General features: G+C 45.2%; 1 protein-coding gene across 12 annotated transcripts in view; it reads right to left on the bottom strand.

Annotated features, from left to right (window-relative positions):
• Nucleotides 1-17,661: 17,661 nt before the first annotated feature.
• Nucleotides 17,662-25,517, bottom strand: part of NFIA (nuclear factor I A) — a 248,965-nt gene continuing 241,109 nt past the window's right edge. For all 12 annotated transcript variants that reach the window (XM_014250709.2, XM_014250706.2, XM_014250707.2 and 9 more), the window contains one exon: nt 17,662-24,945. In XM_014250709.2, coding sequence (XP_014106184.1) covers nt 24,869-24,945 — 77 coding nt within the window. In that variant the 3' untranslated portion in view covers nt 17,662-24,868. The remainder of the gene's footprint in view (nt 24,946-25,517) is intronic.

Genomic DNA, 25,517 nt, shown 5'->3' with positions numbered 1-25,517 from the left:
TGCTCCCTGTCCTGCCAGGGTGGGTGGCTGCAGTCAGGAAATACCTGTCCCCATCCAAGAGCAGGACAGAATGAGCCTTGCATTTTGTTCCCTGGGAGAAGCACCATTTCTCCCCTTGGAACCTGTGGCTGCTGCTCCTGCACAGCTCAGAGCAGGTGTGTGAGACAGGCAGGCAGTGCTGGGGTGAACCTTCAGAGCCTGCCCTCTCTGGGGGGATGGAGCAGGAACTCCCAGCTTTTTTGTCATTTGCCACCACCTCGATGACAACTGGGTGCCCTGGTGGCTCCCCCTCGGGGCATTGAGGTATCTGGGGCTGCCTTTGGGTCAATGCATTCAAAACTTAGGACAGGACAAAGAGCAGTGGGGTCAAAGTGAAAGGGGAAATTTAGGTTAGAGATGTGCAATAATTTGTTCCTTGTGAGGGTGGGCAGGCCCTGGCACAGGGTGCTCAGGGAAGCTGTGGCTGTCCCTGGATCCCTGGCAGTGTCCAAGGCCAGGTTGGAGCAGCCTGGGATTGTGGAAGGTGTCCCTGCCGTAGCAGGGGGTGGTACTGGATGAACTTTAAGATCCTTCCAACCCAAACCAGTCTGTGATTCTGTGATCCTAAAACTGAGGAAGAAGTTGTCAGTACCATAAGCAGATGCTGGTGATGTCCTGCTTCACTGCTGGAGAATGCCAGACTCTCTTTTAGGCCAGGGAGCAGCTTTGATATGGACAGCCACAACTTGCTCCAAAGAAACTCTGGCACAGCATTTCCCATTCCATAAACCTGCTCTGCAGTGGGTGCTTTGCCCCCGAGTCAGCAGAGCCATAGGAATGTATTTATTAATGTATTCTGTTTCCTTTACAGGGTCTTCTTCAAAGTTCCTTGAATTCACTGTAGGGAAAATATGGCAGGAACACGTAAGAGAAGGCTTAGAACTGAAAAACTGAGTGTTCACCTTGAGCTGGACAAGACTGCCCTCCATGTGGATTGTTCTGGCAAAGGCAGAGACCTGGGGAATGAAGAGGTGGGGGGTAATTTTTAGGGCTTTCATTCCAGGGTCCCATTGATTATAACCCTATCAAGAGGCCGATGCATGCGACTTTTAAGTTATTTTGTTAACTAAGTGTGGGCAATGGATGTGTCATGCTAACAACCATAATTGCTGGTGTGTCTAACACAGTATGTAAGTACAGTAGAGTGAATTTAAAAGGTTGTGGTAATCTAAGAATGTTAAAAGGGGAATGTGTGCCTGAGGGGCGTGGGGGCTGGGGAGAAAAACGACTTACTTGACATTCACTGTCTTCCTCCCAGCTCCTTTGCTAAAGTAGGAACAGAATCGGAACAAAAAAATGTTTGTTTTACAGCTGTACCAAGTTACGGCGTGGACTCGTGCTCCCCCCCTCCTCTCCCACTTGCATCAAGTACATCCTGTACTTTTGGCAACATGTTGACTGGATATTTAAAAGCTGTGAACTGTTCTGAAAGTTTCACATACTGGGTTATGGGCCATGTGTGTTTGATCAAAATTCAATTACTGCACTGTACCATGCTTGGAAACCTATCATCCCAAGTTATGAAGTATGACGAAATAGGCTAATCTAATTGGTTCAGTATGGGAGCAGTATCAACCAAGCTTGTTATGATAAATAGCTTCCTGTGTTAAAGGTTCTCTAGAGCTTAAGTATCTTGGCTCACCTCCCTCTACAAAATAAGAATAGTGTTCCCTGGGAGCAGTTACATCACTGTCCCTCTCCTACATTCACAATTAAAGGTTTGTGGATATTTTTTTTTTTTTTTCATCTTGCTGTACCTTGAGCAGATAAACCGTGGACATCTCCTGCATTCCCCACTTCCATCCCCATCTCATTTCCTCAGGTTAGGCCTGAGTGCTAACTGGTGCTAACCCTGAGTCTGCTGTTCCTCAGGGCTGGAACACACTGGAAGGGTTCAAAGCCAGGCTGGAAGGGGCTCTGAGCAACCTGGTCTAGTGGAAAGTGTCCCTGCCCATGGAAGGGGGTGGAAAGAGATGAGCTTTGAGGCTCCTTCCAACCCAAACCATTCCATGATTCTAGGATTCTAAAGCAAGCTTGACCAGGATGCCAAAACCCACCCTGGAACTCTGTGTCAGTACATGAGAAGTGTCTGTTTGTACAAAGATCCGGAATTTCTGATGTAAAGTTAAACATGGAAGAACTTTAATCTTTATGAGCATCCAATAAAAGAACTTCTGTTCAGTGAGTTCCACACCTATGGATATGCAATTATCTTCTTAAGCCTCAAAGTTTAGGTCATCAGTAGTTAAAGACAAATCCAGGGTGCAAGTTCTGGATTACAGCTAGGGAAGGACTATGTTCTAAGCCTGGATTTGTAGTCACTAAATTTGGCACTAAGACAGTGAGCTGTCTCCCATGAGATGATACTAGCTTCGTGATTTTATCTGGTCCATCTTTGGCAAGAAGTGCTTAGCTTGGATCTTGATGTCACAGTAATAGACAGTGTCAAGGGGGGGAAAAAAAAAACACATGGAAAAGTGGCTCCTTATGCTCTGGTGATTCAAGTTTTTCCTTTCTTGAACCGCCCCCTCCACATGCCTCCTAACTCAGAAAGCCCCTTCAGGCAAAATAATTGTGTGATGATCATTTTACAAATATATAACTCAGGCCTGATAGTGCAAGGGCCTTTAGCACTGCTAAAGTTTTCTCCTAAGAATAAAGTTATTCACTTACTTAGGGGTTGGTAGAACGAGTTCTTATGTAAGTGAGTCTTCGAATTAGCCCCAAGACTGCCTAATACGTGGATTAAGCCTGTATGGTGATTAATGCCTATTTACTATATCTGTTATCCCACTGCATTTTGCTCTTCAGCCTTGATTAAGCCCTTTGCTTTACCATTTAAAATGTCCTGCTTAACCTTCTGCTTACAAACGTACACAGTGCTGAGCTCTGCACTTTTAACCAGCACAAGTTCTACCATAAATAATAGCATTTAATTTTAAAGTGCAACAGCTACAGTCACCACTTGATTAAATGACAAAGAACAGCAACAGCAAACTGGGGAACAAAGAGTTTTTCACCACAAATGTCTACGTCCACGTAAGTGAAAAAATTATACCTTCCTGCTGCTGATTAGCACTTTCTGTGCAGGTTTTTATTTTACATGTTTATAGAAAATTATTGCCAAAAGTGCCTGAACAGTGACTCTCTGCGATTTCCCCAAATATGTTTTGAAGGAGATAAACTAGATTAATCTCTCTTTATAAAGTTCCCACAAGAAAGCTCACAGACACAGTAGCTTTACCTTCAAAAATAGAATGTGACTGTAGGCACTTATGCTAATCTCTTTTTTGGCAAATCAGCTTTTTTGTATTGAATCTTGCTTGATTGAATAGCACTGGAGCTGCCAGAGTAAATGCTATTATCAATGTACAGTAATTAAGGAAATAGTCCTTGTCACTCCAACAGTGTCCAGGCAGTAGTGCCTTGTGTAATAAAGTTAAATGATAAAGAAACCTCTTCAAGGTGTAGATACTGGACCAGGGGAACTCTTGAGATGCAGGGGAAATAACACAGTGTGGAATTACAGGTGGTGGAGAAATTATAAATGCCTGTGGAATTCATGCTAAAAAGCATGTTTGATGCTAAATGTTTAAATAGAAGCTCAGCACTAAAACACATAATTGTTTAATTTGTCATGTAATTTCCTGACTTAGGGCAGTTGAGCATCTCCCAGTCACCACCCTTAAAAAATGTGTGTGAGGGAGAGGAGGGGGGAGACCCTTCCATCATTCAGCAACTTCAAAGATCTTTTCCCCCTTCAGGCAGCAGCCTGCACGAACGATAAACCTTGCTTTAAGATCAGCAGAGCCCAGCTCTGCCAAATCCATTTGGGGAGAGAATTTCAGTAAAAAGGGCTTGTCATTCCTTCCCCCTCCCTCCCTCTTCCCACTTGAAACTTTACAGCCTGGGAGTCCTTCGGTGGATCGGGATTGTTCCTGCAGCACCGAAACGGGGAGATTCCCCAAGGACAGAGAGAGGAAGAGAGAGACAGAAAAACCTTTGGGTATCTTCTGCATTAAAACTGTACCACGGGCACCAAGAAATGTAAACTGTAGGAAAGCTGGGTAGCTGTCAGGTTCCAGAAACGGTGTTTAATAAGCAGGGAATGCTGATGGGTGCTGCCGGAGGGTTGCAGTGCTCTGGCCTACGACATGCTGAGCTCTGCACTTGAGAGCAAAGAGCTTTTGTCCAAGCAAGGTACGTGCAGGAGAGATGTTGTTTAATGTGCAATAAATAACCAGGGGAGGTATTTAATCAAGTGTGCTGGGAAATACTGCTCACGTCCAGACACACACATTTCCAAAGGGGCAGCCTGGGAGCGAGGCCTCGAAGGGACGTAAGGGGCCGGCCAAGGAGTCCGCGGGGAAGCTGCAAAATTTCACCCCACTACTCATAAGACACGCAGAATTCCAGCCCCTGTGCTGCTTTTTCCTCAACAGCCTGTGTCTTTTCTAAACTCTGTGTAATAATTTTGATATTTCACAAATCTGGTAGTTGTGCTTGGGCGCGCGCTGCCGAGGGTTTTAACATTCCCCGCAACGCTGCCGCTGCAGCGCATTGACATTCTGAAGGCTGGGCATCGTAACCTCGCCATTAAATCTTTGACACAATGAAGTGTCTTCTAAATAAATTCAGTGGGATCGATCCAGTGAACTTCAGAGTGCACCTTTTCAATTATTTTTTAAAGATGGAAGTGTTTTGTGCATATCGAGCTCTGGATTTGTGGAGCTGGGAGTGGGGGGAGCCAGGTCTCCAGCGTGGGCCTGAGCTCTGCTCCAGCAGGAGCTTATGGAAACACTCGGAGGGGATCGAGCATGTGAGTCCTGCCTCTGCTTCCAGCATGACTCTGAGCTTCTGGATCCGGGCCTCTTTCCTGTTGTATGTAAAACATTAATTATTATTCCAAAATATTTGGGTTTTTTGCATTCCCATAGCTTGACCTTCAGAACTGTCCGCTTGAATCCGGGCAGAAGCACTTTGGTCAGAATTAAAGAAAAAGTGATAGCCCAGGCAGCAGGTTTTTAATTGAGGCCTGCCAAATACCAAAGGCAGATGCTTTTTCATTCTGTAGCTCCTGGATACGCCGTCTACATTTCGGTTTCAAGGACAAAGGAAACACCCAATTAGATGAGGCATGAGATTGTGACATACGGGCTCTTTCCTTAAATAAAAAAAAAATGCTGGAAAAAGATATTTGACCCGAAGTCAACGAGTGCTATTAAAATAATGAATACTCCATAAATCCAGCTATATCCATGGCCCACATTTGGAGCTGCACCGTTCCTGTCACAGAGGAGGCCGTGGGATAAAGCCCCACACGGCTCCCTGGGCCTGATCACATTTTGGAGGCCTTACTTTTAAACCAGGACAGACAGAGATGTGAGTCAGTGATTTGGGAACACTGTGGGATCTGTCACCTCCTCTGTCTGATGTCTCTATGATGTCAAACATGATCTGGGTGTTGAACACCTGGATTTCCCCCACACACTCAGCTGAGCCCAGGGAATCTCCTGCTCCTCTCATGAGGCTCATGGGAGCCGATATTTTAATGGGAGTGTGGCTGGTCCAAGGTAATGCAGCTTTTGCCTGCTGAAGGTAGGAAATGGTTAATTTAATGCTTTCTGCACCTCACACCTGAGTCTGAAGCATCCTAGAAGCCACTTCAAGTGCTGTACGAGGAGCGTCGATGCACGCTGTCGGTGGAAGCAGGATACATCGGGATTGTCCTTGTTCCTGTGTCTGGAGAGGAGGCAGTAGTTAAACTTTGAAATAATTACAGCTCTGCTGCCTCCCACCTCTGAGCTGGGATGTGTTTGCTTTAGCCTTTACCAGACAGCTGGAAGTGTTGACTGATAATCGTGGTGAGTTTCTGATCCTCCAGAAGAGCGAGGAGCCTCCTCTGTCCTCCGCCTGTTGTTCCTACTGCTGGCTTTGCCGAAATGATTGAAATCAGTGTTATCATCCCTGCATGCAGGACTGGAGTCTCAGGTGCTGGGAATTAACGTTGCCTGTTTAATTACATCAGTGTGCAGTTGGAGCTGCTATAGCTGTCCTTTCTCACAGAGCGTTGCTTAAAGCGGAATTTCAGCTTCCCATCAAACTGGGTGGGGGACTGAGTGATACTGGAACAAATGGAAGTGACTGGAAAAATTGCTCTTGTCCTCCCAGCCAGGCCCAGCTGCCATTTTGATTTCTCTCCACCTTGGTGGCTGTCTCTGGGCCTCTGCAGGGTTTGTCCTGCTGTACCCTGTGCAGAGCCATTAATCATGTGTGACATCTAATGGGGCCCCAAATCACAGTGTTCACGATGACAGTTTGGGATGCCTGGACCCCTGGTGATTCTGGACTTTGAGCCCTTCCCAGCCTCAGCTGCAAAGCAGATCAGTCTGGAAGCTGCATCTGTGCCTGTTGATGAGGCTCCAGCCAAGGGCAGTCACAGCACTGCTGCACCCAGAGCACCAATGCCAATCCTCTCCAGTGGGAACCTCCAGAGACACAGGGAACAGGGACAGCAGGAGGGAGCACTCATGGATCTCCTGGAGAACACAAAACCATAGAATCCTGGAATGGTTTGGGTTGAAAAGGACCAAAAAGTCCACCCAGTGCCACCCCTGCCATGGGCAGAGACACCTTCCACTGTCCAAGGCTGCTCCAAGCCCTGTCCAGCCCGGTCTTGGACACTTCAGGGATCCAGGGGCAGCCACAGCTTCTCTGGGCACCCTGTTCCAGGACATTCCCACCCTCACAGGGAAGAATTCCTTTCCAATATCCAGTCTAAATCTATTCTGTCCCAGTTTAAAGCTCTTGATGCTGATGAAGAGATGCTGCTCTTCATCTCGTCTGCAGGAGCAGCAGCAGAGCCTGACAGTGGCCTGCTCATCCCAGTGTCCAAAACAACACACGGAGGAACAGCCTGTTCCTCCCCCAGCCTGCAGAGCCCAAACCAATGCAGAGCCTCCCTGGACCCTCTCCCCTGCACCAGGAGCTGAGATCAATGGCATGGCTTAACTTTAGGCTCTGCTGCCTTGGGCCAGCTCAGCACCATCGCCACTGAGCCAAAACCTCGAGTAATCACATTACTGTCGCTGCCATTGCTTTTAAGAGAGCTTGTGCAGAACTCTTTTATTTCTGCAGTTTACACATCCATTAAAACCACACAGAGTACAGTGAGGTGAGGAAGAAACACCATGAATTTTCATCATATTGATATTTCTGGCCTGATTTACATGGTGATAACATCCTTGGTGATGGGGAGCAATAAATACCCTCTGCCAGGCTCACATTGCGATGGATGGGAGAGGAAACAGCAACCCAAAAGGTGTCACATTCTAGAAACCTGACCTGGAAAGAAGGATCCACAATTAACTAAATGGGTAAGGGAGTCTTGATTATCATAAAAAAAACCCCATGTGGCAAATAGTTTTAAAACATCCCAGATATTATCGATGGATTTTCTGTTGATAGGAAGAATTCAAAGGGGTGCTATTAGCATTCTGGACAGAGAGGGAGCAGATCTATAGCACAGCTCTCAATAAATACGTTGCTGCAGTAAACTTCTTCAGCACTTTGCAATTCACATCTGATCTCTGCTGACCTTCTTTTTTCTCCTAATTAAACCTTTAGCTTGCAAATGAGCCATTTCCTACATCAAACTGGTGGATGGCGAAGGAGGAAATTCTACCCGCGATTTATAGGAGCTGCCAGTGACCTAACTGTCTATCACAACCTGTTCTAATTGATCCCTCTTTGAATTAAATTTGACCAATTACTTACTCCTAGGTGAACAAAGATGAGACTCTCCTTAAAAGCTGTTGGCTTAAAAGCCAGCAAAGCTGGGTGTGTGCAGTGGATGGGAGATACCCATCATTTTGTGCATGTAAGAAGGTAAAGTCCAAGTGCCCCCAGCACCCAAAACCTCTGGTTTCTCAACCAAGTGTTTTCCCAGAGTGGTGTTTTTGAAGGAGAGTGCACAGGGGTGACTTAGACTGCTGCTACCATGAGCTCTGGTCACTTCCTCACCTGCTGTCACTCCTGCTTCGGTTTTGGAGCTGGATGATGCTCCAGGCTGCTCATGTCCCTCAGTCCTCCTCCAGTGCAGTGCTGTGGCTGCCTGTTAAGTCCTTTCTGACCCAAGGAGAGATCCCCCAAACCAATCAGTGCCTGGTCTGTCTCCTGATGAGGACTTAAGAAGGGAATGGAATATCTGAGATGGGTGTAACAGCATGATGTTGAACTGCTGACCTCAGGAGTTCAAATGTGTCCTTGGCTGAACTATGTAGGGTTTTGCCTGTCCAGATGAATCCTGTACCCTCCCCTGTGGCTGAAATGTGGGAGTCTGGCTGGGAGAGCACCCTGTGGCAGCAGGGAAGGATCCTTGGCTTGGCTGGACAGCAAGGAGCTGGAGCTGCACCAGCCAGCAGCAACACAACGGGAGTGAAATCAGTCCAGTCCATTAAAAAGTCATGAGTCTCACCTCAAAATCCTGTACAGAAGTACATTTTATCTGATATTCCTTGTCTCCTGGCTCCAGAGTGTGCATTTTCAAGCTTTGCTTCTACAGCTGAAATGATGAGAAATGTCCTTTCCCACGGGAACTCCTGGTTGCTGCAGCTTCCCAAATAGCATCAGGCTGCAGGATTTGGCACTCCTGTCATTCCTCTGCCTGCCCCATCCAAGCAATTCCAGAGGCACTGGGTGCAAATCTGACTTCAGCCAGCAGCTCTTGCCCTGTGGAACAGGCTCTGCCACTGGAGCATCCCAGTGCTGCATCCTGGGATAATTTCAGCCTTTTCTCTCCTCCCTGAACCACAGGGATTGGGAGAACCTCACCAGCATTCCTGCCCCACATCCAAAGCCTCACTGGGAAAATGCTCATCCTCTCCAGGAATATTGGACATCATGCTGGGAATTCTTCCCTGTGAGGGTGGGCAGACCCTGGCACAGGGTGCCCAAAGAAGCTGTGGCTGCCTCTGGATCCCTGGAAATGTCCAAGGCCAGGCTGGAGGCTCCAGGGCTTGGAGCAGCCTGGGACAGTGGAAGAGATTTAAGGTTCCTCCCAACCCAAACCATGGTTCCAAACCATTCCATGATTCTGTGATTTCCAGCTGTGGAAACTCCCTTGGGCTGTGACTGTGACCCACACCTCTGCTTCTACAGCAGATCTCAGCAAAAAGGTGATTTTTTTACCCTGCTCATCCCAGGTGAAGCAGATCCCTACCAACTACTGTGCCAGAGTAACCATCCCAGTAACTCATCCTGCTCGTGGATGGGAGGATCCCAGGGCTCCCCGAGGCACTAACGAGGGCTGCCAGACCCCCTGGAACCCTTTGGGGTGGCATTATAACGTGGCTGACATTTTCCACGCTCCCTCCTTAGTCCTCTGGCTGCGATATAAATTTTCCAGGAGTTCTGCTGTGTTATTTGCATGCATCCACACACTGTTTGTTTTCACACGGTGACCTACATAACTCATTTTAATACGTACCCAGGCAGCAGGGCTGGGCTGCAGGGGTGTCGGGGGGATGCACAGCTCAGCTGCAATGAATCCATCATCCCTGTATTTTGGGAGAGGCATTCCCTCCTCTGGCTGTCCTGCTGGAGCCCTCTGTGCTGGTAGAAATTGTCTTGGGCCATTTCCACCGATTGCCAAATGGATGAACTCTTCTCAGCTGTCAATTTTCATGAAATATTAATCTTTTGTTTAATTTGTCTCCTCTGTTCTCTTCCCTTTTTATAAGATAATGACTCCTGTTAGCAGAAACACAGCAGTTCTCCAGGAGCCCCCAACTATGGGAAAGGTGGCCATGCACTTCCATGTATTTGGGAATATGGATTTTGTTCTGCAGTTTGTCCTCATGTAAGAACCTTCAGGATGTGCTGCTGTTGCTCCTGTGGCAAGCCCAGTCTGATCCCAGGTCAGGCTCTGCATCTTCACTTAATATTAAATATTGTTGAACATTAAAACAAAATGGAGTTGGCTCTGATTTAGGAGAATTACAGAGCAGACCCTTTGCAGGTACAGGGCTTCAGAACAGCCCAGGGGTTACACCTGACCCTCCTTTGCCAGAAAATCATAAAAATAAGCCCCATTCCACTCTGTTTTGGCTCTGCCAGATGTGATCCCTGAGCTATGGCTGGAGAGAGGAGCTGGCCCCACTCCTGGTCCTGCTGCAGACACTCCCAGTGCTGCATGTCCCTCATCTGGCCCATTTCAGCTGTAATTGCAGCAGCCTGAACCCCCACACGGGTTTCTGTGCTGATATTTCATGACATTTTATGTACATTATCTGCATATGTTATTTTTAGCAAACTTTCTCCCCAGGACAGCCTCATGTGCTCTGCATCTTGTTCCCATGAGTGTGTTCTGCAGTTGGGAGAGGTTTGATTTTTTTTTTCCTTCTTTTTCTTGGTACTTTTTCCTCAGTCAAGATCAGGTTTTGAATTGTAGGAGCAACACACACATACCATATTTTCCTTTGTTTTCACAAAGCAGCTTTAAGTGGGGGAGAAAAAACCCAAAAAGCAAAGGCGAGTGAGGTGGCCCAGCTTCCATTTCCAGGAATTTCGTTGCTTGGGATGCTTTGGGGTGAGTTACCATCATTCCCCAAAAGAAATAGCATCCTTCTTGAATGGAAATAGCATTGTTCTTGGTGGAAATAGCATCATTCCTGTGGAAATAGCATTGTTCTTGGTGGAGACAGCATCATTCTTGGTGGTAACAGCATCATTCTTGGTGAAAATAGCATCATTTTGGGTATTTTGGGTGCAGGACAAGTCCTTTCTCTTTGCTAGAAATGTTTTGCTGCAGGGAGATGCTACATGGAAATGCAGCATTTGCTGCAGGAAGAGTTGTTCTGTTGCGTGGTTTTTTTGTGTCTCCAAGCTCCTTCGATGCTTGCTGGGAGATGCAGCTCTTGGCTGGAGACTCTGACTCCTTTCACAGGGAAAACCCCAAACTTTGAAACTTAGCTCTGCCTTAACTGGTGATGTTCCCTGAGAAAATGGGTTTTTGCAAAGCTCAAAGCATTTGTGGGTATTTGCTGGTTGGAACAGGAGTGCTGGCCTTGGGAGGACACCTTCCCATGGCTGTCTGTACCTGAAGGTCCATGCAGGGAGGATGGGGTCCATGAAGGGAGGGTCCCTGAAGGCACCACTGGTGTCCTGTGGGCTCCTCCTTGGAGGAGCAGCTGCAGGCCCTGAGCAGAGCTGGGCCAAGGCCATTGATCTTAGAAAGGGAACAGCTCCATCACAAAATCGGTGTTTTGTGAGCTACAAAAAAGGATCTTGTGAGATTTTCTGAGAAGCCTGTGAGATTTTGTGAGGATCCTGTGAGATTTTCTGAGAATCCTGTGAGATTTTGTGAGAATCCTGTGAGATTTTGTGAGGATCCTGTGAGATTTTTTGAGGATCCTGTGATTTCCATCAGCACCTTGTGGCTTCACCAGCACATGCCAAGGCCTCTGCTCCAGTGCACAACCAGGAATTCTCTCCTGCTGATCCATAACCCCTGGCCCGGGTGTTCCCTGTCACATCAGACAGGGAGAGCTTCTAGAACACGGGAGAAGAGTTTGTTTGAGAGACAGAAGAGCTGGAGAGTTTCTTTAGGTCTCACTTGGCCTCCCTCCCCACAGCACCGTGCCCGGGGTGGGAGCAACCGTGTGATCCATGGATCCATCCTTGCTCCTCCACCCAGGGGTGGGACCCCCGGGTCTGGGGGCACAACAGGGACATGTGGTGACACACGGCAAGGCACAAGCTTGAGCGGCACCCGCTGCAAGCAGCGTGGGGCGGCACCACGAGTTCCACCCAGCACAGCTGGGGCCTGGTTAAAAGCTCTTCCCGAGCGCTTGGAGCAACGAAACCTCTTTCTTCCAAGTCCTCGTTGTGTACTAATGAAGGAATAAAATAAACATTTGGTAACAAATCCAGCATATGGTTATTGTTTGCTGCAAGGACAGGGGAAAACATGACTCCATTGCTGGGCGAAAAGGCTGCAGCTGCGCTATTGCGTTTCCCCGCCGTGTTTTATTTAATAAACCTCGGCCTGCAGCCTTAACGAAATTTTTCTTTCTCCCCCAGCCCCCAGAGCTGGTTTTGGTGCCTTCTGCCACGATGGCCACGGCAGGGTCGCATGTGCCCTTCGTTAGCCGAGGAATCTGCTTTCAATTCCGGCCCTTCAGGTTGTATTTTCACAGCGACTCATTAGTCAGCGGCCGCTGACAGGCCGCTGTAAGTGTGCCATCTCCCGCATTGTTTGTATGCAAGTGCAGCGCCCAAAATGATTTATTTAGGTTTTAATTAAAATTTGTGGATAGGCCAGTGATTTTTAGCAGTGCCGGTTCTAATTTGTGGTTGCAGGGGGAAAAAAAAATAAAATGAAAAAAAAAAAATCAGTAAGCTTGTAGGGTTTATGTTTTTAGAGTCACCTGCTGGTCACTGGCCCCTCCGGGCCAGGCAGCTCCCAGCCCTACGGAGTCAGGAGAGATGGAACACCTCTGGTTCCCACATCAAGGCACAGACCTGGAATTACTCCAGCAGCGTCCCATCGGTGATGTCCCGATGACCCCAACACCAGACCAGGCTGCAGAATCCCAGAATGGTTTGAGCTGGAAGTGGTGTTAAAGCTCATCCACCCCTTGCCATGGGCAGGGACTTCTTCCACTATCCCAGGTTGCTCCAACCTGGCCTTGGACACTTTTAGGGATCCAGGGGCAGCCACAGCTGCTCTGGGCACCCTGTGCCAGGGCCTGACCACCCTCACAGGGAACAATTCCTTCCCAATATCCCATCCAGCCCTGCCCTCTGGCAGTGGGAAGCCATTCCCCCTTGTCCTGTCCTTTCATCCCTTGTCCCAAGGTCCTCTCCAGCTCTCCTGGAGCTCCTTTAGTCAATAGAAGGGGCCCTGAGGTCTTCCTGGAGCCTTCTCCAGGTGAGCACCCCCAGCTCTCCCAGCCTGGCTCCTCAGCAGATGAACTCCAGCCCTCAGAGCATCTCTGTGGCCTCCTTTGGATTCGCTCCAGCAGGTCCACGTCCTCCTTATATTTAATTATCTTATATTTAATTATATCCTAATTTAATTAATATCCTTCATGTATTTAATTGCATATTCAGGATTACAGCAGCACCCAGGAGAAAGGTGGGTAACAGAGGGAAGTGGCTGAGCCCTGAGGTCCCACGAGCAGGACGGGTGACTTGTGGCTTAACAGAAGTTAGGATTCAAAAATGCCTTGAAGGGTGTGGCTCACCCTCTCCAAAATAATCTGGAGTGCCTGGGTGCATCCCTCACACCCCTGGAGCAGCAGTAATTTATCTTGCTGATAACTTTTTGTGACTCTAAAAGAACAACCAGGAGTGGAAGGATGAGGGGTTTGTGGTGAGCGAGTTGGTGAAGCCTTGGGGGCCCCCCTTGCCCTGTGGGAGCCCCTGGCCACTGCCCCCAGTGAGAGGGGATGTCTTGCTCTTGCTGGAGGAAGATTTTCTTGCTGCTCATGACATCAAGATATGTTTTTACAGGGTGCAATAAAACACTAAGAGACTAAACCCATGCCCCCCACCCAAATTATAAAAGTTTGAAGCCTTTCTTGGCCTAATACCACAGCTCAGAGAAGTCCCTGCTGTACCTGATGTAAACATGTATTAATTAAAGTACTTTGGAAATGCAGAGTATTGACCTAACGGGCCGTAATGGCTCTTCCTGAGCAATTACAATCCATCACACAGCTCCAGACTTCGGGAGGGATTTTTTCGGAGGCGCGTTATTGACCTGACGGCCCCGGGTGGTTTCCTCCCTCACACAGACCCTTCCTGCCCCAGGGCTCGCATCCTTCCCGGGGAAATAGTTAGAGGGGGAGGCCTTAAATCCCTTAAAATTAATAAATAGGATGTATTCCATCCTGCCCCCTCCCCACCACATGCCTCCTCTCCCACTCCCTGTCACCAAGGGCACTTTAAAGCCTTTCCACCCACCTGCAGACCCAGGGAAACACCTGGAGCAAAATATTTATATCTAAAAGAAAAACTTAGTGCTTTCCAGTGGTGGAAACCTTTCTCAAATAAAGCATTTGTCTCCCGAGACTTACACCTTCTAATTTAATTTTCCCCTAAATCAAACAGGGTATTAATCCACAATAGAAAACACGTTCCAGTTGCACAAACAATATTTAAATGGTATAATAGGGACATCTTTTATAAATACTTCTAACAAATCCTGAAAAAAACCCTGAATGTGTGGGCTATAATTAATAGAAATGCCAACTGCCAGCAAACCAGGAAAACTCCAGCACCATAAATCTGCCCCGAGCCTTCTCACACACACTGATGGATGGGGACTTGCAGCTTAAATATTTAACAATCAATAATTCAAATACCTATCCTACCCTATTAAATTTGTCACATTTATTTATACATGCAACCTCCAGCTGAAGTTTCTGTACAAGTTGGGCCTCTTCCACCCAGTAATAACATGAAGAATTTTGGAAGAGCGTTGGAAGCGAAAAAAAGGTGCTGGGATATGAAATTCCTGTGGGGAAATAAGGAACAATGGTGGTGGTGGGGGAGAGGAATTAAAACCCATATCCCAAAATAGTTTGGCTGTGTCACCCTCACCCTAATGGGTTTGGATAATGCAGTGTGCAGGCAGGTGCTGTGTCCCATGAATCACATTTACAGGGATATTTTCCAATTTCTTTGCTGCCCAAGGCAGGGAGCTGCTGTTCATCCTCTGCAGATGAATATTTCGGTGGCACAGGGTGGGCTGCAGCCCCTGCCCGCACCTTGTGTCCCTCCTGGAGCAAATCCTGTAGAAATCTAAAAAAGCCTGGAATAAAGGGTGCCTGACTGGCAGCAATGCTTTGTGAGGGTAGAATGGGATATAAATGAATAAATAAGCACATGCTGGGTGCAGCACTGGTGAGAGGATGATGATGATAATAATAATATCAATATGACTAATAATATTGCTATTTATAATCAAATGACATCTTTCCCTTTTGCAGCACCAGCAGCCTGACTCCGTTTCTCAAAGGTTTTTAGGAAAGTGGGATGACTGCATGGTTTATCAGGCGGCTCCTCTCCTTGCCAGTAGCCTCCATAAAAATAACACTAATGGGGAAACCTCAGCTTTGTTTCCACTGATCCAGAGGAAGAGGAGGTGGCTCAGAGCATCCCCTGTGCTTCTGGAGACCTGGCCATGCCTCCAGCTGCCTGTGGCATGGAGGGTCCCTTGGCACCCTGAGCATCGCTGGTTTTAAAGGAGCACCAAAACTGACCAGGGAGGTTACAAAACTCCTGCACCCAAATTTCTGGAAGCATTTGAAAATCCCCATGGAGCTACATATGGGTGAGGAATGAAGGGTGTTGACCGTGGTCCCTGTCCCCACCACAGCATGCCTGTGCGACCGAATTACGGTGGCATAAATCTCTGTGGCAAATTTATTGCCATAATTTATCAGCTCCTGTTGCTGAATGGCCAAGCAGTTAATTTTGAGATGAAGTGGTGCCATTTTCATCAATACCTGTGTGCTAACTGCCCATCAAAACATCAGCTGCAATTAATACAGCGTTGCTGAAGCACTGAACCAAGAAATATTTCCAGTCTTGGCTGGTCTTCAGCAGATGTCGGCCGGACCCATCGCCTCAGTGAGTCCTGTTCCAGTTGCATCAACAGGAACATTTGCATTTAAGGAAATGGTTAAGTAGCCAGATCTCCCTCTGAGCAGGGCAAAGCATCTGAATTTCCCTGCCTGAACACCACCCTCTGCTTTTTCCACCCAAATTTTTTGATTTCCGTGAGGGGGCTATTGCGTATTCCTCCTGCGTCCCGAGCCAGGCTGACACATTTTGATAGCGATAAATAATAAATGGGATTTATTTCCTTAGATGCTGATGGAGACCTTTTCTCCCACAGGAAGAAAGAGAAAGGCAGAAGGCTGGAGGGGAAGAAAACGTGCAAGGGAAGGAGGGCGAAAGCAGAAGGTGGTGCTCACTGCACTCCCAGCATGGCCATCGTCCTTGTGGGACAGGGTCACCCCTTGCACCCCTTGTGCTTCCTCCACCAAACCCAGGGCAGCCTCAGCCAACGCCCTCAATAATGAAGGGTACAAATAAATAACAGAGAATGATATTTTAGGGAGGGATGGACAAGAATGGGGAACAGGCAGTGCTGAGGAGCAGTTGGAGCTGATGGGAGACACCTCCCGTTGTGCTGTAATTGCACTTTTTTAAAGCAGGTGTTAATTTTTCTGTGTCTGTTCATGCAGTGGTGTACACGGGTGGGTGCCTCTCCCTCCCTCCCATCCCGGTATCCCCCATGCTCACAGCCAGTGCTGGGAGGGAGCATCCAGCTCTGGCAGCCCCCAGGACAGGCTGGCCCACACCTGGGCTCTCTTCCAAGCCAACAGGGCACCACCACCACCGTTTGGGCTGTTTTTTGCCCAACTGGGACAGAGAGCACAAGCTCAGCACCCTCACTCCCCCCTCTTCCTCCCTCCTCCCAGAGCTTGTGGGGGTGAAAGGGGCCAGCGCTGTTGGCAAGCCCTGCCTGGGGTACTGTGTTTCCTTTGAGGACAGATTTGGCTTTTCCTTACTGTCTGGTCTCCTTTATGAGGAAAAAAAAGCCAAATTGAACAGGCTCCAACCTGTCCTCAGCTGCCACACCATGCATCAGTGCCAGCACAGGACACAGCGAGGGGCACAGACAGGGTCCCCCCCCTGGGGACGGTGACACTCGAGCTGTGCCCAGCCTGACCCTCCTGCCCTGGCTGTGCAGCCAAAACCAAAACCCTGTGGAGGTGTGAGAAAGGAAATACCAGCGGTTTACCTGTGTCAGGCAGCTGTTTGTTAGAAAACACTAATTTCCCCCCAAATAAAGTGGAAGAGCTGGTGTTGCAGCTGGGGCTGCCCAGGGAAGGCCCGGGGCTCAGGGTGGTCCCTGTCTCCTGTCCCCGAGGGCGGTGGCAGAGCGGCAGCAGCCCTCACCCTTCACCGGCCTCAGTGCTTGCTTTTACACAGAAAACAGCCAGAATGGCTTAAATGCAAAAAACCCTTTCTGCAAACACTAAATTATTTGTTTATCTTTTAAGCAGAAAGTGTTGCAGAGTGAAGAACTTCGAAGGAAACTTTAACATTTGTAAAAAAAACCTAATTTTTGCCTATTTCTGCACCCAGAGCCTTGCAGAGAGAGGCAGCTCTGCCAGCAGCTCCAAGGTCAATCCCAAAGCAGCGGCTGTGCTGGGGCTCCTCGGAAAGGTGGCAATATTTTTATAGTTTAGCTAGATTTAAAGATGCATTGGAGAATTTGCAGCATTTATTAATCTCCTGGATCTTTCCTAGGTGTGCTTCATCTCTTTAACTCGAATGATTAATCTGCAGAGTTTGCTGAGGATTAATCCGATATTGTGCGAGGAACGATTTTGCGTGGCTGGACACCAAAAACACAGGGGAAGAGTGGCTGATGTGACAAGAATGACTCGATTTAACCAAATATCCCCACAATTTGGGATGAAGCTGCTGCCTGGGAGCCTGCCCAGGCTTTAGGGCTGGGGCCAGGAGAGGTTGATGCCCAAGGTTGAAGCCGCAACCCCACCCCGTGCCCGGCTGGGAGTAAATAACAACACAGCCTGATAGCATTAGCAATTTTTTATTTTCCTTTTTTGTTGCATAGGAAATGCAGTACTTGCTTCCAGTAATTGTATTGTAATGTGAGAAGGTGGTAGCACTAATGGTTGAATACAAGAGTTAAACTAATCCACACCAGCTCAAAAAACCTGCGGAGACTTAGTTGAATAAGAATGGATGCCCACAGTGATTCTCAACCAATTACAATTTTTTTCACAGAACACAGTAAAACTAAAATGGTAACTATGAGAGTCAATACAAGTATACTAGAGGCACGAGGGGCCTGACTCATAAAAAAAAATGAACACGACATGGTATTAACACGGGTGTCAAGTGAATTTGCAGCAGATCTTTCACACGGCCGGTGGAAATTTTAGCGCCTCAAATCTCAACCCGCCGCTGAGGGACTGGGCTGGGCTGGGGCAGAGTTCTGGAGAACCTGCACAGCTGGCCAAAATGGAGATTTCTCCTTGATTGTATTTCCCAAGAATTTCGTGGCCCTGTCCCCAAGGCAGCAGTTGCAACAAGGACGAGCGGCGTCGGTGGCGGATGCCGAGCCGGGCACTCTCGCTCTACCATGCTCCGTCTAGAAACTCATCTTCTTTTTGTTTTTCCCCTCATATTAATTTGTGGATGCAGATAAAAGGGGGGGGATTTCACCCAACACAATTGTTTTTGTTCATGCTCGAGCATAGAAGATTAACTAAGTGGAAAATAGTCTTCCCTAAAAAAAAAAAAAGCATCCAAAGTACAAAAGTTCACATTGCGGGCGAGCGCTCGCCCCGACGGAGGGTTTCTCTAGAGCTCAGAGGTAGCGATCGAGCGCGTTTTGTTCTGGTGCGGACAAGATCTCTTTTGTGATCGAGTCGCCGTGTCCTGAGCCCCCGGCACCGGCCGGAGCCGTCCTCCCCCTTTTCCTCCTGCCAAGCTGCACCTCTGGGGTTCGGAGCATGGTCCTGCGCTGCCTCGCCTCCTCCACGGCCCCTTCCCACCCATTCCTGGTCTCCGCGGGGCTGGGGGAGGCGGAGAGGGGAAGGGGAGGGAGAGCAGGGCCAGCGGGGCTCGCCAGGGCGAAGCCCACCCTCAATTTGGAGGAGAAAAGCCCACCAGCCTCCCGTGTTAATAGCAAAGGAGCTTTTATGAATCGGGCCCAAAGTTTTGTACAGAATTTGTCTGAAGAAAAATATTGCAACTGTGCATGAAACTAAACAACCACATGAGGTTTTTTTTTTCTTTTTTTCTTTTTTTTTTTTTTTAAAGGGTTTTTTTCTTTCTATATGAGGAAGTCTGGTGTGAAGAAGGGTCAAGCATGGGTACCTGGTTCACCGCTGCCCATTAAGAAATCTCTCGCAACATGAGCTCGGTCTCGTTTGTGGGTTTAAAGGACTGTCCCTTCAATTTGAACTGTTCTTCAGAGCAAGCTCTGTAAATTCTTAGGGTAGCTTTTCGAGACGAAAATCTTACCAGGCACGGATTTCTGGTCTCAAACACCATGTCCTGCCCTCTAGGAAAAAAAAAAAAAACCAACAAAAAAAAAAACAAAACAAAAAAGAAAAGGAAAAAAAAAGAAAAAAAAGAAAAAAAACCCAAAACACAAGTAATACTGAATTTAAGTAAATGTATACCTCCAAAATACTGAAAACACCCCAAATCAATAAAGACAGAATTTGCGTTCTCAGTGAAATATCTTTAAACCTATCTGACAAGAACCAAGTCAGAAAAAAAGACTAACATAACTTTGAGTAATATTCATACAGCTACTAAGCATTATGGAATAGCATGCATTAATATTGTACGGTTATTTTACATCACCTATATCAGAAGGTTCTGACAGACAGCGAAGGCTACCGGTGTAGAAAAATCTTACTTCAGAAGAGCAATATAATACAGATTTCACAGGCACTACATTTTAATATATCAGGTATTATGCTGGTTTTCTTATAATTCTTTCTGTCCTAAAGCTGGCATTATAACAATGACCGAAAAGGCAAGGATCGAAGTAAACGGAAAGTAGATACCAAAGTTGATATATTCTTTTCTTTTTTTTTTTTTTCAGATAGATTAGTGCATAGTTTTCATGCAGATAAACACTGCTATGCATTTACATTGTTGGAAAGCAGAGTGAATTGAGCCCAAGTTGTCACATTTTTGTAAATCATTTTGCCAGCCTGTAATAGCACCATGTAATGGATTTGCATTAAACATTAAATTGATTTCAGAATTGGTGACACAGTATTCACTACAGTTAAGTGCTATGGAATAGCTTCAATGTTACCTGCTATATATCAAAGCAATTTTCATCCCACTGCTTTTTTATTGGAAAAAATAAAAGGAAAATGTACTCGATACTAATTAGACTATTGCGCAGCCTTGGACTTGATGATGGCATAGCTGGGTTTACTGTCAAACAGTAATACATGCATTGACTTCAAGACAAAATTGGCATTGTAAGCTTGATTTAATGAAAATCCTGCCTAGCAGGCAGTGTTAACTTCACAAGACCTGCCTCCGACAGACCTCATGAGGTTGATTTTGTTATTTATTTATTGTTTAGGTGCCATTGAAGCTCTCCTTACATTGTCATGCCGGTTATGGTTTTAATTTTGTTCGATGGAGGCCTTCTACCAATAAAAAAAAAAGAAAAAAAAAAAGATATTTCCAGAGACACAATGCAAAGTACAATATTAACTGACATTCTTAAAAAAAAAAAATAATTCACCACAAGGAAAAAAAAACTGTTTTAGGCTATGTATCTGGGTTTTTTTGTATTTTTGTACAGTAAATATTTTATAACACTGTTACTACAAAGCTGCAAATATACGGAACAAAGAGAACTAGAGAAAGAAAAAAAAAATGTTAGAGGGATTTTGCATATTCCTGTGGGCTGACTGAATACTGTGGAGTTGAGAAAACTTGGTGGTTCTTTTCCCCTTTGACCTTAAGGGGTGGGGGAACAAGCAACAGAGACAAAGTGTACCATGGCTGCCTAAACTTGAAGCCCGAAAGTTTTTGTTTCTTTATTATAAAGGAAGAAGAATAAATAATAATGGCATTGCTGGGGTGTGCGGCATGAGAAAAGCAAGTGCCCTCGCTCAAAAAAAAAAAAATTAAAAAAAAAAAACCCGAAAAAAGAGGGGAAAAAAGAAAGGAATTAACTTGGGAAAAAGTCAATTCGCCCTAAGCCATCCCTAGGGCTTTAAATTTGGATGGGCGGGGGTGGGCACAGGTCAGAGAATTTGTGCGTCTGACAGGTCTGGAGAGAAGGAGGCAGGGAGGAAAAAAAGTTGTTGGGCGACTCCAAAGGAGCGCCCTGCACGGAGCCGGGGCTCCGCTGCCGCCCGCACGCCGGGACCATCCAGGGATGGATGGATGGATGGCTGGCTGGCTGGGTGGGTGGGTGGAGGCATGGATGCTCCATCCCTCCTGCCCATCCCTGCTCGCCTCCCCGCTCCTCTAAAGGGCTAAAACACTGTTTGTTCTCTACACCTGCACAGAACGGAACTGCCGCGTTTCCTGCGTGAGAGGAAGGTGAACGCAAACTGAATTTAGTGTGTAATACTTTACAACCCCTGTTGGTTAACACCCTTGACCTCCTACCTAATGTTTTAAAGCCTTTAAAACATTTTTTTTTCTCGCAATTCTGCTCAGAGTTCCCTAACTTTAGTGTCATCAAACTTAATATGACAAAAATACCTTCAAAAATACAGCATACCTGTAATGTCCATTTACAATGGTTCTTCAGTAGCCTATACTTCTCAAGCATAGGAATATGCTATACCATTGAGAGAAGAAAAATAACTGTATTTAAATACATACAAAAAAAGGAAACGGGAAAGTTTTTAACTTAAATCCAGTTCCCAAAGGAAAAAAAAAAAAAAAAAAGCAATTCTATGAACGCTGCCTTTATAACGAACAATCAGAAATTCCACTAAGCTAATTTGACAGAAATTTTTCCTCATTTAAACAACATTACAAAAGTCCTGCATTATAAAATAGGGTAGAATAAATCAGTGTAATCAATAAAACTATACAACATACAAATTACATATCTTCTGAGTGGGCAGTTTAATTCTCTCTCTTTGCAGCCATGACTACAACATGCTCACTAAAAACAACTAACTGCCCAAACTATTGCTTAGTTTGTTTTGTTTAAAAAAGGGTGCAATTTTATTGTATATACAACCAATTTACTGGTAATACCTTGTCTCATAGCAAGGTTCTGACAAAATGTTTGTCTAGGCTTTTTTCCCTTCACTGTGAAGCACTGAAAGCTGCTATTTTTTTTTTTTTTTAGTGCACATATGTCTTAATAAAGTAATGCCCAGCTAAGTGCTATAGGGAAGGCAAAGGATGCTGGCTAGAGGATGTGATACCATATACTAACAATCACACAATACAATAGAGCAAAATGACTACTCAACCACTTATCAGACACATATGAAAATCCAAAACATTTTATTTTTTCCTTAAATAGAGAATAACCAGTAAACAATTTTCAGAACTTGGAAGTTTAAAAACGTGCATATAAAAATGGGCATTATATACTTTTATTGAATGTGGATTGATTGCAGTCTGCTAATAAAAATGGGTGTGGGATCTGAAGAAAAAGGAAGTTTTTTTTTTTTTAAGGCTTGCTTGTGAAAGGAACAGTTGTAAAACAAAAATTGCTTGAAGCAGGGTTCAGCTTAGTGCTTCACAGTTTGACTGCTTCTCTAAGAAGAGCCCTTCCTGCATGTGCATTCAAAAATCACAAAAGTACAAAGACAAACACCTAAAACACACTGCGTCAAGTGCAGCACCAACTTTGGTCAAATAAAAAAAAATTAAAAGAAAAATTAATAATTGCTAAGCTTTTCTACATGATATAAGCAGGTATTGCATATTTTCATATATCTGGGAGAAAACAAAACAAAAAAAGGAAGACTCCAAATAAAAGGTAAAATGCAGCAACATCCAAAAATACTGATAATCTAGCATCTACAGATCTCAGAATAGCACTGCCACTGACCATACAGGACAATAAACACTACTCCTATCTGCGGAACAACTAACATCCTATTTAATTCTAGATGTTGGAACTGACAATGGCTGACATAAAAGTCACATTTACAAAAAGTGTCTCCAAATGCTTGACTAGGGAAAAACCCCTTTCAATATAGGAACATGTGCAACAATTCCACAAATAATCGCTATCCAGGGCAAGGCACATTGATATGGAATTTTTTTTTTTTTTGTTTCGTGCAAATTAAGAAAACAAAACAAAACATCGTTTCAGGGAAAAGATGAGGAGCAAAGTGTCTTCCCAAGAATTTCAGTTACTTGATTGTATAGGACAGTAGTAGAAACCCTTCTGAAGGGTCGAACAAACATAGTTTAAAGGCAAGTGCCTGGAATAGGGATTACAATATTGTGTCTTAATGCACTCTACTTTACCCTACATTAACTATATAAAAATTAGTTACTAACACTAGAACATGCAGAGACTTTCTCTGATTAGCTGGACTCGCCAACCAGAACGTATATATATGTATAGTATAGGAAACCTTCTTAAAGTTGCATGTGAAGCAAAGGGGTGCTCCGCTGTCTGATAGAAAAAATCACTTGCACTCTTTTTTTTTTTCTTTTTTTTTCCTTTTTTTTGTACATAAGATACAGGACGTTTGGGGTCCAAACTTCTTTTTTTTTTTTTTTTTTTTTTTCTCCATTTTCTACTTATTTGTCTGTTTTTTTGTTTTTTTTTTTTTTCTTCTTCAGCAAGTGCCCTTGCTTTGAACTGGCATAAGTTGTAAGAAGATCAGCATCATTCGTTTCTGTAATGATTTCTTCACAGTCCAGAAAATGTACCAGTTCAGGGACACAAAGGTGTTTTACTTTCTGGACCGTTCTCTCTTATTCCCAAGGTGTTTGAGAACTGATAAACCCTATATTGCCGGAAACACGTAAAATTTGTCAGAATTGGCATAATCCATTATAGTGACTTTTAGCTTATAAAATTAACAGATATTATGATTTAATTTTAGTTATGTGCTTTGATAACAGAAAATGATTAATTAGCATTTAATGTAGTTAACATATTGTGGTAAAAGCACCATTAGATTTGTTTTTTTTTTTTTTAATTTTCCTTCAGTTTTAAAGGGATACAAGTTCAACAATAAAAAACATAAAAAGCAAAAATAGCTCCCCTTTTTCTTGCAAGGCTGTTTTTTACCCCAATAATTTAGAGTCCTGGGGTGGAAGGACTTGGAAAACAAAAATAGAATTTTCAACAATCTCTATCTTACAAAGATATTTAGCTATCCAATGAAATTGCACTTTACTCAATTCAAAATTCGATTGTTTTGATTGATTCCTGTCAGTTTCTGTCAAAACAGACCAACTTCCCCATTTCTGCGTGAATTTTTGTGTAATTGTTGAAAATTGTTGAAAAATGTTTTTTTTTTAAATGTAAGTGCAGCATTTCAAACTTTTTTCTTTTTTTTCTTTTTTTTTTTTTTAGTGAATAGTAGTAGTTTGATGTTTTAAATCGCTCTGCAATCGAGTGGAAAAAAATTGTTGACAATGCTCTTATGGTTCATGTTACATCTCTAAGTGCCGACTGTAAAAAAAAAAAAAAAAAAAAAAGAAAAAAAAACCCCAACAACAACAACAACAAAAAAAAGAAACCTGCATTTTTTTTTCTTTTTTTTCCCCCCGATATGTTACAGAAAAAAAAACATGCTCTATGTCTGTCCGGTAAGTTATATATTGCAGAATTCAGCTACTACAAAAGTTATAGTTTAAGTGTGTTTCATGATTTCTCAAGAAGTCTCACACCTGTATGGGAAAATCCGATGAGGATACTGTAAAACAGTTAGGCTCCATATGGAAAGTGTGTTACAACAGCGAGTTGGTAAGCAGCAGCAGAGGCTAGTTCTACTCAGTGTCACCTAACGCTTACACTACCAATGAAACACTTCAAAAGTTATGAAGCCCAACCATTTCCAGCACCATATGAGAAATTACAACAGTCCTAAAGTTGTCTTTAAAAAAAAAAAAAAAAAAAAAATTAAAAAAAAAAAAAGAAAAATTAAAATCAAATCTCGAGAGAAAGTTACGGCCTTTGCCATTCAACCATAACGTTTGCCATTTCAATGTACGAGTTTGCTGTCGGTGTCTGCTCGCCTCCCCTTCCGCCGATGTGAAGTCGCTGCGCTGCGTTGCTGCTGCTTCCGTGTTACAGAGGTGGGAAGGGGTCTGGTGGTCTGTCCGGTGCGTGGTGGGAAGCGGAGACTTTTATCCCAGGTACCAGGACTGCAAAAGAGAAAGGAGAACCATCAGCCCCGGCCGCCCGCTCTCGCCGCTTCCCCAAGGGCTCCGGGCACCGCCGCCAGCCTCCTTCACCAAGAGGGGGGCTAATTGAGACCGTGACGAATTGACCTAATTACAAAGCTTAATTAAAAATACTGTACGAATCAATATATTTTTTTCCCCTCGCCGACAGTCGCTGGACATAGCTACAGATGAACGCGGGGGTCATGTCACATTACAAGTTATCAATCTTTTAAATAGATGATGGCTTGAAGATCCCTCCAGTTCACTTTTGTCTAATCCCCTGAAAAGGCGATACACATTCGCCTCTCTGTGCCATTTATCACCCTGCAGTCGGGGTTTTCTTGGGTATTTAGGCATGTGCCAGCATAAGCATCTGTTGCTTTATACTGCCCTGCTTCAACTGTCTCGCTGGAACAGATGCACAGAAATTCAACAACAGGGCTGTTTTCTTAGGAGAAATGTGGATCGCTACAGAAAAGCCAGGATAAAGCAAATCTGGGGGAAAGTGGATCAGTGAAAATGTCCCGTACCTCTGCCCGTACTTGTGTTTC

The sequence above is a fragment of the Pseudopodoces humilis genome, chromosome 10 (genome assembly GCF_049639895.1).
Source record: "Pseudopodoces humilis isolate 2021_Gansu_Grassland_sample_001 chromosome 10, ASM4963989v1, whole genome shotgun sequence".
Classification (NCBI taxonomy): domain Eukaryota; kingdom Metazoa; phylum Chordata; class Aves; order Passeriformes; family Paridae; genus Pseudopodoces; species Pseudopodoces humilis.
The sequence above is the reverse complement of the archived record's forward strand: the minus strand, read 5'-3'. Positions and strand labels throughout refer to the sequence as shown.